Here is an 18104-nt window from a genome sequence, read left to right as displayed (position 1 = left end):
GCACATAAAACCATACAATTAAAACCATACAAAAAGTTAAAGAGAGACAGCAGTTAACCATTGTAGAAAGATGTAGTCTTAATTGCCTGCATTAAGCCTGATGGGGGAAAAATCAGCAGGCGTTTAAATGGAAGAATTCATTGTGGAGGAAACAGATCTTTGGTGGTACAAGATGAAAAAGACTGCAGAGAAAAAATTGTGAAAAGGGAGAGGTGAACAATTAACAGGGAGTGATGCGGCCCTCTTGAGTTGACAAAATGTAAAAGTGGCCCTCAGAGATATGTGAACTGTGTGCTATCAGTATCCAGTGTCTGCTATATCCTCTCCCTTGTTCCTTGCCCTTTCTTCGTGATGCATATACTCACTAAAGCAAACTGGTTCACTTGCACATAGAGGCTCTCCAGCTCTTCTTCAGACACAGTTCCACTCTCTCCTCTGCTTTTGCTTCCTCCCCCCAGGTCCTCCTGGCCTAGTTTTTTGTAGGCCTGCAGGTAGTGCCTCAACCACTGCAGTTGGATCTCTTTGGAGGGGTACAGGCTGTAGTCCACCTCGTTCAGTCCTGGAGCAGGAAAAGGCAATTGACAGAACATGACATGGGACAGCATGGGCAGCTCAGTGGGTTCAGGATGGCTGAAAGCTAAGCCTCAAGCACAATGGTGGCAAGCACAGTGAGGTCACTGGGACACTTTTGAGGGATGCTAAGAGTTGTCTGCACCGCTGGGTCACCTAGCAGTTGAACTGGCTTGCATGGTTCCAAGCTGCAGGTGTTTTTTAAAAGCTGCAGGTGTTAAGGTTAAAATGGAAGGAACAAACATGTTTGGAGAAGGAAATACTAACTCTCCCTATAGCTGTGTTATGTCTTGGCAGAAGTGGTTGGTCCTTGTGCTCTCATTTCCCTCAAGCTTTTGGTGTTGGTGCTGACCTTTAAAGCTCCAAACGGCCTCTGCCCAATATACCTGAAGGAGCGTCTTCACCCCCATTGTTCAGCCTGGACACTGAGGTCCAGTGCCGTGGGCCTTCTGGCGCTTCCCTCCCTGCAAGAAGCAAAGTTACAGGGAACCAGGCAAAGGGCTTTCTCGGCAGTGGTGCCTGCCCTGTGGAACACCCTTCCATCAGATGTCAAAGAAATAAACAACTATATAACATTTAGAAGACATCTGAAGGCAGCCCTGTTTAGGGAAGTTTTTACTGACTGATGTTTTAATGTATTTTTAATCTTTTGTTGGAAGCCGCCCAGAGTGGCTGGGGAAACCCAGCCAGATGGGCAGGGTAGAAATAATAAATTATTGTGCTTGTTGTAGTTTTCTCCCCTATGCTTGGTACAAATAGTGGTTGAGTATTAAGTGAGTATTTCAATCTGGCTCACATCTGTTTTGTTTTGTAGAAATGCCATCAATGGTGCTCATCATGCCTATCAATTTAATATTTGTACCTCACCTTTTTGTCTAACGAGCTCAAGGTGGTGCACATGGTTCTCTTCCTCATTTTATCCCCACAACAATCCTGTGAGGTAGGATAGGCTGAGAGGCAATGACTGGCCCTAGATCACTCAGTGAGCTTCATGGCTGAGAGTGGAATTTGAACCCTAGTCTCCCAGGTCCTAGTCTGACACTCTAACCACTAAGCTGCACTGGCTCTCCTGTCTTTGTGGTTGAAAACAGGAAATAGGACAACCACTGCCTTATTATTTATATCCCTCCCCCATTGAATTCAAATTGTAGTACAATAAAAAATACAGTCATACCTTGGAAGTCGAATGGAATTGGTTCCAGAAGTCCATTCGACTTCCAAAACGTTCGAAAACCAAAGCGCGACTTCTGATTGGCTGCAGGAAGCTCCTGCAGCCAATCGGAAGCCGAGTAAGCCCCATTGGATGTTCAGCTTCCAAAAATAGTTTGCAAACCGGAACAGTCACTTCTGGGTTGGTGGTGTTCCGGAGCCAAAACATTCAAGAACTAAGCTGGTCGAAAACCAAGGTACGACTGTATAAGAAATAAAAGAAGCAATAAACATACAATTGTAAAATCACAATATGTTTAGCACAGCTCATTACAATTGCTATAACAGGCAGAAAAATAATTAATTGGGCCACCAAGACCCTCAGCAATTTTCCCGTGGTTCATGGTGGGAGAAAGTTTGGGAAACACTGATTTACTATATTTGTAGACAGCCAATACCCTCCGCACAGTGGGCTACAGCACATCAACAAAATACAAGCTTCCAATTCCACAATTTTAAATAGCAGTTAAAAACAACAACTTCAAAATAACAGCCACATATTATTATTGTCTCTGATTCTTGCTGTCCCCTTCTGAAACTCTTCCAGTTTGACCCTGCTTGGCTTTTATGATCCTCGTGGAAACAGAATGCAAGCTGAGATGAGAGCAGATGTAATTAGCCACACAATGATTTCCTGTCTTACATAAAAGCTCAGTTAGCAGAGAATTAATATAGAGACCTGGATAATTACATGCAGGTCCTTCCAAAGGAGCTTGCTTCTAATCCATCATTTGAATCAGAATTACGGGGTGGGGGTGGGGTGGAAATAATCTTTTAACAATCCAAAAGTACTAATTTTGCCATACGTTAGTACGGCAAGCCTTGTTTGCCAGAAGTTTGCCATTTTTAAAACAGAGGATGCATAACTTTCTAGCACAAAAAGCATCCACATAATATAAGAGAGCATCAGTACTATACAAGACTGGACTTCCAAAAAGAAAGATGGCGGAGGCAGCTGTGATGTGTTTGTTTTTGCTGGGCAGGTTTTTGTTTCTTTTTCTTTTTCCCTGCCAGCAAACGGTTAACGAATGGCAGCCTCTGATTGGCCGGGGTTCCAGGAGAGGGGGTTGAAAAGGAGAGGATTTTGAGAGACAGTTTATAGGTTGGGATAGAGGTTGGGAGAATGTTGTTGTTGTTTAGTCGGTGTCCGACTCTTCGTGACCCCATGGACCAGAGTTGGGAGAATAGGTTGGGAGATAGGGAGTGAGAGGAGAGAGAGTTGGTTCTGGGTAGAAACATCCACTCTGAGGAATATATCACAAGCTAGAGAAAGGAGTTTCTGAGCTTAGTGTGAAGGACAGTGTGTGGTGCCCTGTAAGAGTGATAGGCCAGGAATTAACTGGGAGGCTGAGCCAGGAGAAGTAGAAGCTGTGAAAATACAATCTACTTAGGTCTCATTCCAGTCAGGAGGGGAGAGATTCTTCTACATTGAGAAGACTCCCAAACCAGTTAAGAGGGGTGTGGTGATTCCTGGGTCTGTTACCTGGAGTACCTCAGGAGTAGGGTTGTCAAAGGGGTGTGTAACTGACAGGAAATACCACCTTGTTTAAGAACCAAATATTAAGCGGCAACAGCTGTGCAACAACTGAGAAAGAACTGAAGTGGAATAACATTAGAATCTGAAGTATCCTATGTTTTACCCACTTTGTGTCAAAGTATAGGGAGTGGTCAGCCTACCCAAATAACCTGCAGGATTCAGTTAGCAAGCCCTACCGGTGAAAACCCATACAAGGACTTTTGATAGCACAGCGGGGATTTCTCTCTGCCTCCTACCATCAGGCTCCCCCAAATGGTCTCAGGGTGTGTTGGGGGAACTCCAGAATTGCACACAGGGGAAGGAGAAGGCAGATCTTTGCATCAGGCAAGCAGATATGCTTGCGCTGACAGAGTGATGTGCTTAGCGCTACGCTGAATTCTTCCCTATACTGTCCTGGGAACAATAAAGGTGTAGATTTGCTTTATTTCTTTGACAGCCCTTCTGTAAGATTAAGAAAGGAGTTTAAATAAGTGGGTCCCAGTAATTTAATATATTAGACAAAAGCATTAGGCCTTAAAGGAGCAGAGAGTTCGTGTTACTATGAAATTAGTAAGAAAACAGATTGTGTGGGAAAGGAATGAACATCTCGATGGTGTAGACCTTTCAGACCTATGGAACAGTAAGATGTTTCTCTTGTTTTCTGGAGGGAAATTTATTGGATCACAGGTAGGCAGGTAGGCAATTCTTTTCCATGCATAAACTTAATTACTAGTGCTTGATAATGTGTGTAATAATATGATTATTTGCAAATCAGTTTTTTAAAAGCTTCAGCTTATGCCTCTGAAGGCAGGTAAAAAGGAATTGAATGGCTATTTTCTGCTTCCATGAAGAATAAGAATGAGAAGAGAAAGCAAGATGGAAGAAGGGAGGGAAAGGGGGGGGCAGAGACAGCACCAAAGGTGAGTTTAACTCACCTGCAAATTCGTTAAAATGATTCCCAATGTCATATGCTTGATAGTTGTAACCAGTGTATTCATAATCTATGAACCGGACGTGACCTGAAAAAGCAATGAGAGAAATAGTTGGGATTCTTGGGCAGAGTGGGTTGTATCCCACTAAGTTCTACTCAGAGTAGAACCACTGGAATTAATGGACTTAAGGCAGTCGTGTCCATTATTTTCAACAGGTCCAGTGTGAGTAGGATTAACACTGTTAGACCCAGTGTCTCTTCAAAGAAACAGGAGAGCTTCTCTGGCGTTTGCATTTTGATATTTTTTCTCATTATTAGGTCCTGAGTGCTTTGCAAAGCATTAAGTATTTATTACTCCAAAAAATATGTTTTCAGGACCCACTCAATTCCTGTGACTGCAGCTTGTCTTAAGTGTTTTTAATTTCAGAGTTTAAAATAGTTGTGACCCCCACCCCAACTCGGTAACCTGCTGGTTAGGCAACAAACCTTCTGCCTTGTTGTAGATAATGTTCTTGCTCAAAAGGTCATTGTGGCAAAAGACTATTGGAGATCGAAGCTGGGAGAGATGTTCTTTCATCCACCGAATCTCTTCTTCTAACACCTCTAGGCTGGGAATGTGCACTTCCTGATGGAGACTTAGGAAGAAAAAGAAAAGGAAGCCACTTGCAGATGCTAAACCTTTCTTAGTGCAAGAGATGAGTTTTCTAAAACTGGTAAAACAGGGTTTTCTTATTCTGGAGAAAGATTTTCCTAGGACAGAGATGGAGAACTTGTGGTCCCCTAGATGTTGCTGGACTTCACTCCCATTGGCCCCAGCCAGCATGATGAATAGATCTACTAGAATTGAATCCTGTATTAGGGCCAGTGATCACTAGCTGTAAAACTTCAAACCCCCAATTGACCAAAATGAGACTGTATTACTAGTGTATTACTTCCTTACTTGGACAAACATCGTTATAAGGTCCTGAAACTTTAAACTGATATTACTAACATACAATCTGTCTGAAGGAGATCATCTCCAAAGGGACTCTTTGCAGCTTCTGCATGAAATCAAAGGAGGTTCTCCTTGTAGAAACAGAAAATTATTTTATGAGCTCAACTGCCTTTATTTTACTTCACTCTTTAATTTATTTGCACACTCAAGAGATTGTTAAGCTAGTGCAGCCTGAAAGCAGCTATTTAGGGCTCTTGATTCACCTCGGTTTCATCATGGTACATGTTGCTGCAAACAGGACAATCCATAGAATTCAATGCAAGCCTACAGTGACCTCACACTGTGACACAAGGGTCGACAAGTTTGCATGCCTGAAATACTCTGATTCTGAACTGCTCTCTTCCTGCTCACTAAACCCTGTTACCTTTTCAGCTTCCAACACCTCCTCCTCCCCGTCTGTTCCCTCTTCTCCCTTTCATTGTCATCCTACCACCAATCCCCTGGCTCTGAGCCTTCTTCCACTAGGGGTTCCCCATGGGGGTTCCCCAGCTGGTGCCTCCCATCACTCCTCTGCATCCAGTCAGTCCATGACACCCCCAAAATTTGGAAAACCTGTGGTTTGGCTACTTAGACTCAAACCAAATGATGAATAGGCTTCTGAAGAAGTGGGAGGGTCTCCTCCTGCTGCTGTGACCAGCTCCCCTCCCCATAAGTCTCCCAGAGCCTGCAGAGGTATGAAAAGGGAGTAGGAGAGTCAGACAAGGTGTCAAAGTCTCAGATTGCTTAGGAAGGACCAGGGGGAGGAGGCGACTTAGAGAGCTTTGGGATAAAGAGTTATTTCTACTGACACCTTGTGCATTATTGCTGACTTGTTCCTGACACCCACCCTGACAGTGGGTGTTGAATAGGCTTAGTTTTTGAAACCAGGCAGAATTGTCTCCCCCTTTATAGTTTATAGCTGCAAGAACCATTAGTTGCATCCTTTTGGCTGTGAAGTTTTAGTGGCAAAGTCTAGGATCCATTTACGATTTTGCCACTCTGCTCTGTGTTTGTGTTCTTAAAATAAGTTCCAGTGAGTTCTCTCTATTCCAGTTCTTGTGTCGTATGCTTGAAATAACTACAACATAGCAGGCCAAAGCTACCGGATAACGAATGCCTTTATTAGAGATTAACTTTTGATTTCCTTACCCAGAATTAGATGCCTTTCTTGGAAACTCTGTTTTCACAATGTTAAAGTACTTGTGCAGTCTATGCCATAGGCAAGGTTTGGGGAGGCTTCCATTGGTGTGAATCCTGTGCATTTTAGCCATTTCATGGGCTACTAGCCTAAAATAAATCACAAAAGTAGAGTTGTTCAGTGGCCACACGCTGCTTTTAATAGAAGCTATGGCAGCCTCTAGAAAACAGCAAAACCTGGATAAAAACTTGCAGCCAAACACCCACTTAAAATCCAGTCTGGCATGTGAATTCAACTTCACGTAATTTGGTATCTTAACTTTAAAAGTGCTCCATGGTTTTCCCTGCTAGAAGTCTAAAATGTTTCTACCAAATCCTCTGTAAATTGGAGCAGCTTCAAACATCATTTACTCCCCTTAACCCACCTTCAATATATATAAGATGGTAGAACATAGTCAACCACAGCCTTCCTAAACCTTGTGCCCTCCAGATGTTGCTGGACAACATATGTCATCATCCCTGACCACTGTCTGAGGCTGATGGGAGCTGTGGTCCAAAACATTTGGAAGGCATCAAATTGGGGAAGGCTAGTCTAGTGACTTCTCAGAAACAGAACACTGAGTTGGATCCAGACCTAGTCATGCTGAGAGCAGTGGCAGAGGAAGGGGGGGTGCAGAAGGTGCGGTCCGCCCCATGGGGGGGGGTGACAAAATGGCCAAAATATGTGTCTGGCGTGCCTGGTCCATGGGGTCATGAAGAGGTGGACATGACTAAACAACTAAACAACAACAGCAACGTGTTTTTAAAATAATTTTTTAAAAGTTGGGCTCACGACACACTTTTTTTGAAAAAATAACTCCCGCACCCACCTTCCTATGCCACTGGTAGCTAGGTGAGGCGGGGGGCACTGGGCGCCACACCATGGAGCCTGTAGCATGCCTGAGCCACGCGTCTCTCTTTAGGGGGTGGCGGTGGGCAGATTGCATGCAAGCTCCACGTTGCTTTTTCAAGCAGCACGGGGCTTGCGTCTGCCCACCGCCTCAACTGCCCTACAGCTGAGAGGGAGGCTGCGGAGAGGCTCCACGCAGCGTGCCCTGCCTTGGCTCGTCCCACCCCCTTGGGTGGCTTGCTCCGCCCCCGGCTGCAGGATACACACGCAGCACCTGGCACCTGAGCAGCTAGCTACGCCACTAGCTGAGAGTAGGCCTATTGAAATCAATGGGTCTTCAGTTAGTGACTATCAACTTCTATTGATTTCCATGGGTCTACTCTAAGCATTAATAAGCCTGGATCCAACCCACTGTAGCACAGGGCCATAACAACAAAGATTTCACTTTTCTTTCTTCTCCTTCTTTTTTGCGAAAGAAGAGCATAACTCAAGTTTAGGGTAAGATTTGTAGATCCATTCCTAGGGAATAATGAACAAAGGGTGCCTTTCACATATTAACAATTCTCCTCCGGTTAAGCTATCACAGGAATTCTACTGACTGCTTATTCTGTTTTCAAACATGTTGCTACCTCTAAGCCTAGATTGTGGGCAACTGAGGCTCTGCGCTATTGGTTCGCTGTCAAACTGGATAATCCATGATACAATTAGACATTACACCACTTACCTACCTATAGGGGATCTGTACAGTGAAAAGTCATACCTCTTGTGGTCTATAAACCATGTGAAATTGCCATTAACATGGCTCAAACTGACAGTAATTTCCCTGATGCCTTCAGTCTTCTTTGCCTGCCAGTGGAGTTGCATTTCTTATTAAATGGAGGCAAAGTGGGAGAATAATTCTTGGTTCCCAAAGTGTGCAATTCCCTAGATTTCTGTTGATTCTAAATCTACAAATGTCCAATCACCTTCTGGATACAAGAGTCTGCTGAATCTGTCAAGCAGGGGAAGTTTCTTGCTCTGCTGGCTCTGGCTTACTATATTTCCAGGAAACTCAGCAAGAATATGTAAGTTCCCTTTCACCATTCATTGATGTTCAGCATATCCACACTGTGACAGCTATGTGAGAAAAAACAGGATGCTACTACATCATAGAATTATTATTTCCCCCCTGGTCCTCTCCTCTGTCTGTGAGGTCAGCCAAAGGACACAAAACTCATGATGTGTCACAGATTTCTCTCTGGTCAAGGCTACTGCCAGATCTTGTGTTCCTTCAATAGAAAGACCTACCTTTGGCCACAGCTAGTCTGGTCAGTGACCCAGGCTTGTAGTTTAGTTCTCCTAGATGAACTACAAGCTGTAAACCTTAGAATAAACCCTGGTTGCAGCTCATGGTTGGAAAGCTAAGCCACAAGACTGGGTTTGGGTACTATGTTAAACCAAACCATGACTCATTACAGCAGCAGAACAACTTGGGAGGAGCCAAGCACCCACAAAACTCTTCGTATGTCCACCAAGTGTAGGAACTCCTTCTGACAGAGAAGCAATAGGCCTCTGTTTAGAGTAGGAAATACACAACCCCCCACCTCCCATTCCACACACACACCTGAATATATTTGGCTGCCGTATATGTTCTGGTCCCAAGGCCTTCCCTGGCATGAACTCGTAGCAATAGCCATTTTCGAAGGTGCAATAGAGACTAGGGGCACAGCTGTGGTCTTGAAGCACTTGGAAATTCCTCAGCTCATTAGCACGGTCCACAATAAGCTCTGTCTTCCTGCCATAGACCCTCACCAGGACTGCATCCCCCATGTTCTCAGCTGTGAAGCAAGCCATGAGCTTGTTGGTGATGCCTTCAGTGAAGAGCTAAGTGAGGAATAGAGAGGAAGTGGTTAGGTCATGGTGTAGCAGTGTCTAGAGGGGTAGCTGTGTTGGTCTATGGCAGCAACAACGACAAAGGGGTGGCACTGTAAAGACTAACCATATTTATTATGACACAATTTTTTGTGGCCCAGAGTCCGTTTCATAACAGCACCAAGCGCAATTCTTAACAAAATAATAAACGAACCCAATCCTGACATTGCAAATGCACTAGCACAAATATTTAGTTGGATACTACCCATCATGAAAAGAAAACCAATTTAATAGGTATAATGCTAAATAAAAAGTCCAAGTATTGTTCTTATTTTTATTAAGTATTATTATTTTCTAGGAATAGGAATAAAGTACAGACTCCATGTTTTGTGAAGAATGACACTTGTGTTTGCTTTGCCAAAAGTGCATGGAAAGAATATGTAGCTCTCAGTTTCACATATGAAAAAATGTGATACGTGAGACAACCAGATCCTGCATCAACTTTACTGTCATTGATATCTAGAAATTGTTTGCGGAGCCACAGATTCTGAAACAAATAATACTACTGATCATCTATTTAGAAGTGGGGCATGTGGTATGACTGACCCATCCTTCCAAACACGGCCATTGCTGCTGTTTACTGGGATGGGGCTTGGAATGGAACAGGGCAGAGGTGAGGTCAGGGCAAGGCAATTGCACCAGCAGAGCCACCACCATCAATGTGGCAGCCCTGCCGAGGCAACTACGTGGCCACCCCACGACATCAGCCACTGCTTCAACTTTGCTTGGTTCCACCATTCAAAAGTTCTCCCTGTATGTCTTGTCTTTCCACAATTGTGTGCATTTGATCCTCAAGCTCTGGGTAGATGGAATAAATTCAAAAAGAAGCAATTACCACTTTCCTATGCTGTCATTTCATTAGATATTTCCTAAAACTTCACTTTCTATTAAAGTTCACCTCCAATAACCTTCATATGAAATTAAATGAAATAAAATGCAGTGCAAAACAGTCTTGTGACATCGCAAATCTGTATGGATAGGGACGGTATTAGGAAGATGATCATATCTAGAAATCATGGCAATATATGCCTCAGGACAGCTCATTTACACTATTCATCAGCAAGCATCTTGTTCAGGTTGTGTGCTGGAAACCAACACAGTGTAATAATGGTTATTAAGAGTTTTGAATTAAGACCAGGGACAGCAAGGTTCAAATCCCCACTCAGCTAGGCAACCTTACACCAGTCTCTCTCTCTCCTCTTTCTCTGCTGTACCAAACTCACAGGGTTCTTGTGAGGATAAAATGGGAGAGGAAGATAAAAAATAGCTAAATGCAAAGGGTGGTGGGAAGAGAGAAATCAGGTTGTCAGGGCTGAGCCACAGTAAGAGGCATATTTGTGATGTGAACTCTTTGGCATAAGGAATCTATCTTAGATACTTTTTAGTATGCATGAGAGTCAGCAAAGGAGCTGCTGTACGAAAAGGGTGGAAATGAGATGCTGATGTCACATGCCTGAGTAGTGTTGTTGTACCAGATGAAAGAAAAGATGGATTTTAGGATATCGCAGTGAGGAGCAGTTGTACTCTGATGACAACAGAGATGATGCAAGTGTAATTTTAATATTATAACTGGGTGGACCAATTAAAAAATGATAAATAGCTTCAAAAGACTTGTAATCCAGCTTGGTTTTAGAAGGCACCAAGGCTTACTGCATCTGAGCATCAATTTAGATTAAGTTCCTATGCTGGGAAAAGAAAAGTGGATCCACAAAGAAGCCAGATTTCATAACCACTCTGCATATGCCCAGTCACTTTCCCCCCTTGCCCAGGCACTGCATTGTGCCAGTGCTGAGTGGACTGTCCTAACAGCTCACAGCAAGTACAAGCTGGGACTGTGGACATCTCTGTTTGACCTGCATGAGGGAAATCTCTGCAAAAGCAGAATTGTGGTCATGAAGGATTATTTTAAACAACCCTTGGGATACAAGCTCCATGAAATAATGGTGGGAAAGCAAAGCTGTGCAATGTAAAGAAAAAGTGCCTAAGTTGTGAGGAAAGCATCACTGTAGGGCAGGCAGCCTGGTGTCTTCCAGATGTTCCCAGTCAGCTTGGTCAGGGATGATGGGAGTTGTAGTCTAAAACATTTGGAGGGCAGTAGCTGGGGGAAGGAGAGGGTGGAGAGTAAATCATGTGTGTGTGTGCTTTATGGTTTGAATTTATACTGACATTATAAATAAAATAGTTAACAACTACAGAAGCTTTTGTTTGGACCACCTCTGAATTTTATTTCCCTGAAGCACCAAAAGCTTCAGGTGCTCCACCTGGCCACACCCTCACTGCCCCTGGACAATGTAAAGACTGGTCACAATCATCTTCCAGGGAGTAAGGAGTGTGCAGCCAAACAAAGGACCATCCAACTGCTTTGGACTTTCTTCTTCTTTTTATTTTCAAGTCAAGTGGCACAAAAATTGCATTTGATAAATAAACTTCCAACACTCAGGGGACTGCAATAGGATAAAGGTTGATGCGACTTAATAAGATCTGGGGCATTTGGGAAGGATGTGTTTACTACTTAAGAGCCATGCTGAAGAGGGTAGAAGGAGCCCAAGGGTAATTGCATTTGATTTATTTTTATTGCATGCCACCTTGAGGATCATTTTGAATTGAAATGAAAGAACGGATTAACTGGTGGAACACTTGACAGCAGTGCAAATGTCTCCCCAATTCAGAGAAACACCCCTGAATTAGCGCAACAAGTTTGGTACTGAACAACTTAGGACATAAACAAGCTGTGAGATGTTGGGAGGGCCTGATCAATGGAGATGTCTCTGATGAGGACGCGTCCCTCATTGCTTTGACGGCTCCTCACAGATGGACAGAGGGTTTTGTTTTGCCTTCTCCCTGGTGCTTGGCTGCCTGCCTCAGCATATGGAATTCTCCCTTTTCCCAGGCTCAGAAAACAAGCTCTTGGACTTGTGTGTGTCCTCTGTGCTCCTTTGTACATGCTCATGAGGTCATTTCTAACAGGGCAGCATTAGATCCTCAGTACCTTCAGCACATCTATACATGCATCTACTTTGGCCTTAGTGAACTGTGCACAGGGATCTGGGTTTACCTTGATCCAAGCTCATAAAGGTTTGACCTGTTTTCATATCCTGCCTGGGCTCAGTCAGTCCTCAGACACACAATACATGAAAAAGCTGCTTGTGTCTTCTGCACATCCCAGGATGCTAAGAAATAGGCAGGGCTTCAGCCAGGAGAAGGGAGCTGGGCTAAGTTGGGAAGACCTTAAGTCTGATCATTATTGGGAAGCAGTGGCAGTTTCCATCTAAATAGATCAGGGTGGAGGAAGGGGAGAGCAGTTCCTTGCCAAAAGAATGCCTCAAGCAGCCACCTCTCCATATATTTTTGCAGCTGTATTTCTATGTTACCTCCATGCTGATGACATGAACTTTGGTTGTGCTTTCAATTTTTATTCTTTATTTTTGCTATAAAGCTTATGAAGGATATTTCCTGTGGACCTTAATAGGATTACTGGCATTTATCCCCACAACACTTTCCTTGCATTCCATGATGTGAATTTTAGCTGCTTAATGGTTAATCCTCAATAACCCTCTGCAAATAGGACCCACTTCATTGTGTAACCTGCACACCCCCCCCCCAGTATCTTTAGGGTCCTTGCTGGTGCCATAGCACTGGGCCAGATCTGGAGAAGTGGGCCTAGCATGCTGTACCACCCATGGCAGTGGTACGAGCGATGGCCGGAAGGGCAAGCAAGGGGAGGGACTTTTGCAAACCTGTTCCTCCTCCGAAGCTTGATGAAGCAAGAACTGTGGTCAGTCAGAGATGCAGGTAAGTAGAAGCAGAAATCTGGTTCCACACTGCTTTCCCCAAGATGAGGGAGTGGGCAAAACCCTTTCCCAAGAACCCAAAACTATGGAGCAGCTTGCAGCATAGGGACTCCTCCAGTCCCTTCAGCATATCCTAGGTGTGACGAGGCGAGATCATGGGTAACATCCAATGCACTCTTTCCATCAGCACCAAGATTTACACTTGTGCAATGGAACTTCCGCTCTCCTCCCCCTACATGTGCCTCCTGCCCTCCCCAAAACTGCCACAGAGGGTTTGGGAGCAACCCCAGAACAGATTTAGGGGACATCAAGAAAGGGGAGAAAGTTCCATTGTGCAAGCATAAATCCTTGTGCTAAGGGAACAAGTTGCCTAGCACTGCTTTGGATGTCAGGATCTGGGTGTTCTATGTATACAGGTATGTCAAGCACAAAGCTCAAATTATGGAGGGAAATACAGGAAATATCCTCAAGCTCCATTTGCTAATTTCAGCCAAAGTAAGGCTCCCTTGTAGCTTTCCAAAACAGTCCCTAAGAGGACCGTCACATAAGGTAAGGGGGTTGGGCTCCTATGCCCCTTCCCCTATAAACTGAGCAGCCCTATAACATACAGACAGAATCTCTGCCCCAGAGATCTTGCAGCCTCATTTGAAGCCTCATTCTTTCTCGGCTGTTTGCGGATGACCTTTACCATTCATTTTCACACAGCTTTTTCTGTTTGATTACACTTGACAATTTATAAATTTGTAATGATCCTTCTGTCACTGACTCCCCACACTTCCTGGGAATCTGCTTGCTGAAGGCACCCGGCCAAATTGGGCATGCAAACAAATATAACAGATCCGTCTCTCTTCCTTTCAAACCCACGTTACCATTTACATTTGTGGGAACCCTCCAAACACACATTTGAGGTTACCTTATCCTTTTTGAGGGGCACACAGAGAAGGGAATGACCTGCACAGATTGCCTTTGAGCCCTTTATGGATGGAATTGGTCTCATTGTGCTCTTTCACCAAGACGGGGCTGAATATTAGGTGGCAGTGCAACTGTTGTCCCTTATGCTGTTTTGGGGGTCTGGACTGAGAGGAAACATCCCTCTTCCTGCTTCTGCCTGCTCAGCTGGCCTCCCTCCAGCTACTGCTGACAGAGTGATGCCAACCTGCCAAATGGGCAGGAGGGCAGAAAGCGTGTCAGTGGTATTCCTACCAGTGGAGACTAGCAGAAGGCCCCCAAATGGACAGGGTGTGACTTAGCCAAACTAAGATTGGTTTGATCCCAAGCTCTCACAGCCTGCACCAACCACAGGGCCTGATCACTGTACCAGCCTGGAGCTGGCATAGGGATCAGGCTCAATCTGCCTGCACCCCCCTTCTGATGGCATAAGTGGCTGGGGCTGCAGAGCCTCAGAGGCAGTAATAGTAAATCTGGATGTCTGCACCCATTTGCAGCTTGGTGAATTTTCTTTTAATTGGTATTTATTTCCTTCCTTTATTTATACCCCATTTCTCTTCCAAGGAGCAGAAGGAAGCAGCCACAGTTCCTCCTAGCTCCATTTCCTCCCTCACAACAACCTTGAGAGGTAGGCTAAGCTGAGAGACAGGTTCAAGGTTACTCCAGTGGATTTCATGGTCGGGTGGAGATTTGAACTGTGGGCCTAGTCCAGCTTCCTAACCACTATACTACACTGGTTCTTTAATCAGCTCCCTCAACAGTGGTGTAGCAAAGCAGGGATGAAACCCCAGCGCTCATTGCACAGCGTGGATGATGATGTCACCTCCTAGAGTGCCATTTGCCAATCTTCTGTATGTCAAATATATAAGCTTTTCTCAAACAGAAAGCCACCAAACAAGCCCTCAGCAAAGGGAAAGGTTAGCAATGCATGGCAAAGGGTTAAACTGCCTCTTTGGGGGAGAAAAATTCAAATATCTCTTTACTGAGACACAAAATGTGTCAACAAAATAAAATTCTAGCTTCTGAGCCAATCAAAACTCTTCCTTTAGACTGGATATTAAGCAAAGGTGTGTTGGAGGAGAGGAATGAAGGGGGAAAGCAAAGGAGGAAAGCTTGCTTGACACTGAGCCATGATGCCTGCATATGCAAACCATAGTCTTAGAATGGGTGGGGCTGTGGGGGCTGCAATGAAGAGCAACTGCATGTCAGACTCTGCCATGAAACCACTAGCAAAATTATGTCAAAAAGGCGGAAGACCAAAAAAGACATGACCCAATTTCTTTTTGATATTATATTAGGGCAGGAAGCCAGAGTGATAGTTAAGATCTCTTTCCAGTCAGATGCCTGAAAGTTAGCAGGGACATCCTGGAAGTGTGCAATGACCTGGTACAGGATATGAAACTGTTCATATTCAAATGCTCATGTCATTTGCAAAGTGGGCATGATTCACATAAACACACACAATTCTTCTTCAGCTCAGATTACAATATACAAAGGGTGTGTCTCTTCCAGCCCCATGGCATTGTGAATGCAGTAACAACAACAGCCCATGTCCCAAGTATATTGGGAAATGGAGGCCTCTCAGCAAGAGTTGCAGCTTATGACTATTGCCACCAGATGGATTGAAAGGGAAGGGCTAGTGGGGCAGAATTCAGGGACTCATGGATTGGGGGGGGGGGGCTTTACAGTTCTGGAACTGAGCTGGGAAATGCCTCAATTGGCTAGGCACAATTCCAAAGTGAGTTTGCCTGCCACTACTTGAAAGATAGAAAGCAAAGTGCTGAATATTGCTTATTTTATTTATTGCCTTTATATCCCACCTTTCCTCCAAGGAGCTCAGCCTCACAACAACCCTGTAAAGTTGGTTAAGCTGAGAGACAGTGAGTAGCACAAGATAACCCAGTGAGCTTTAGGGCTAAGTGGGGATTTGAAGTTTGGTCCCCCAGGTCCTGGAAACACAATACTCTAACCACTACATGACACTGGCTCTCACTCTTCTGCCTCACCCTTGGGCAGAAACAGTTTGGCAGAAAGATCCTCCCTTACACTGAATAGCTGCTAATTTTCTTCTCAGCAGAAAGGCAAAGCAAAGAGTAACAGAGTTTCTCTGTGCTTCACTGAAGCGGGGGTGCAACCATGACATTCAACTACACTTCAGGAATATGGGAATAAACTCCTCTTCTTTTGAAAAGACAGGTGCAAACACACTTTGAAGTAAGTAAACTCCTTGCCTAAGAGATTGGGGGATGATCAAAGCCCTCATGAAAGCACACCAGATAATCCAGAGCATGATGTTAGTGAGGTATTGCCCTGCTTCTTCAGAAGGTGTGTCAAATGAAATGAACACAGCTCTCCCATTTTCACCAGAGCAGATTGCCCAGCATCCCAATTTTATTCAGGGAAACACCAGGAAAAGTGATGGGAGTCATTAGGTTCACCTGAACAAAGTTGCACTTGTGGACATGGAGCAAGCATGCACCATTATATCCTTTGAGCCAGGGACTGTGTGTTCCCCTGAACACCAACAGAGCATAAACAGGGAATGGTAGGGCAAATATTTTTTCCACCTGGAAAAAAATACAAAACCAGTGAATGGCTACCTATGAATATTTTTGGAAGCTAAATGTTTGCATTACAATATAGGCTGGCGTGAACTCCAGTGGAATTCCTTCAGGAATTTTATTATTTACAGGCTCTCCTGTTGGGGGGAATCTCAAAGCTGTTAAAGGGCCAGGGGCTGCTTGCAGGAATCCCATTTGAGTTCATCTCAGCCTATATTGTAATGCAAAGGGAAGCTTGCCAAATGTTTATACCTAGCCATACCCTGGGGCTTTGTAGGATTGTCTTTTCCACCTATGGAGTCATGCCCCACAACTGGGAAACAGGGCAATTCATTCCATTTCTGAATTACAGGTGTGAAAACTGAGTCAGAATTTCCTTGGCCTGGGCAGACACAGACAGAGACTGCCAGATCCCTCTGCTCCAAGCACTGGATCACCCACTGCCTCCTGCATGAGCCTCTCACTAAGTGGTCTTCAAGGCTCAAAACAAGAAAGAAATGCTCTGAGTACAGGGCGTGTCACTTGGGGACCAATTCATTATAACCACTCAGAGCATTTTTTGAGGGGCAAGGGAAGTTCCACCTTGTGTTTAGAAACCAGGAAGGACAGAATGACAGATTCAAGACTGCAGCCTTGGGATCCATGTGGATTAAGCGCCTCCTTCGGTACTCCAAACTATTGACAAGGATTCTAATTCTTGCTTGACCCAGAACCATGCACGGAAAGGGTGAGGTGACTATAATAAGGCAGCATTGGGGTGGTTCTGGCAAGGGCTAACCTCCATCAACTGATCTTGTTACCCATAAGGGAGAACAATGCCGGCTCCATCCTACTACCGAATGGTTCTCATCCCCAAACCAGCCTCGACCTGTTGAATGTTCCAAATTCAGGCTGGGGGCTGAAGTGCCCTTTGTGCCAAGCCTTCCGCCCCAGACGCCCCTCCTGAATGACTCCCCTCCAAACCCAAGCGTCACACCCCCAGCTACCCCGAGGAGAGAGAGTGTTTGGGTTTCTTTCTTTCTTTCTTTCTTTGGCCAGAAAACTCCGTGCTCTTCTGGCGTTCGGTACCTTGGTCTTAACTCGCTCGGTCTCCCATTGTGGTCTCAGCTTTCGGATCAGCTGCAGAGCCCCCGGCAGGACGTTGGTCTCATCCACCGCAATGCCGACACGCTGGATGGCCCGGTAGCTGGTGGAGACGCGCGGCGGCGGTGGTGGCGGCGGCGGCTCCTGCTTCTGCTTCTCGTCCTCGTCCACTCCTTCCTCCATGCCCCGGAGGCAGCCCGGCCACAGCGCGGCTCTCTTCAGGTGCGCGGCGGCGGGCGAGTTGGGAAAGCGGAAGGAAGGCGAGCGCAGCCTGCGCCAGCAACTCCACCCCCTCCGCGACTGGAGGAGGCCGGCGAGGGAGCCCATGTGGAGGGGCTGGGAAGGGGCTGGCCGGGGAGGAGCCGGCCCCGCTCGGAATCCATGAGTCACTCGCCCGCCCGCTCCGCCCCCCGCCCCGGGGTCGAAGTGGAACAGCCGGCGCGGCCCGTATTGTGATGTCACAAGGAGGGGGTCGTTCGCCAGCTCGAGCCGGGGAGAGATGCATTGGCCAGGGCAAGGGAGCAGGAGCGCGCCTCCTCCAAGGATGTTGCTGCGGATGCTGCAGTCAGCATCAGCATCCCGCCA

General features: G+C 45.5%; 1 protein-coding gene across 5 annotated transcripts in view; it reads right to left on the bottom strand.

Annotated features, from left to right (window-relative positions):
- ETNK2 (ethanolamine kinase 2) overlaps positions 1-18104 on the bottom strand; it is a 26468-nt gene extending 8364 nt beyond the window's left edge. For 3 of the 5 annotated variants that reach the window (XR_014512546.1, XM_083445578.1, XM_083445579.1), the window contains exons 1-6: positions 17505-18104; positions 8829-9088; positions 6349-6486; positions 4713-4861; positions 4231-4314; positions 366-559 (exon numbers count right to left, since the gene is read on the bottom strand). Coding sequence is in view for 3 of the 5 variants with exons in the window: in XM_083445578.1 (XP_083301704.1) it covers positions 366-559; positions 4231-4314; positions 4713-4861; positions 6349-6486; positions 8829-9088; positions 17505-17846 (1167 nt within the window). In the remaining 2 variants the exon portion in view is untranslated. The remainder of the gene's footprint in view (positions 1-365; positions 560-4230; positions 4315-4712; positions 4862-6348; positions 6487-8828; positions 9089-17504) is intronic. The other 2 variants (XR_014512547.1, XM_083445577.1) reach the window with 2 other exon arrangements.

This window comes from Podarcis tiliguerta, assembly GCF_965153285.1.
Source record: "Podarcis tiliguerta genome assembly, chromosome: 6".
NCBI lineage: Eukaryota > Metazoa > Chordata > Lepidosauria > Squamata > Lacertidae > Podarcis > Podarcis tiliguerta.
Note: the sequence above shows the minus strand (reverse complement) of the source record. Positions and strands in the feature narration are given on the sequence as shown.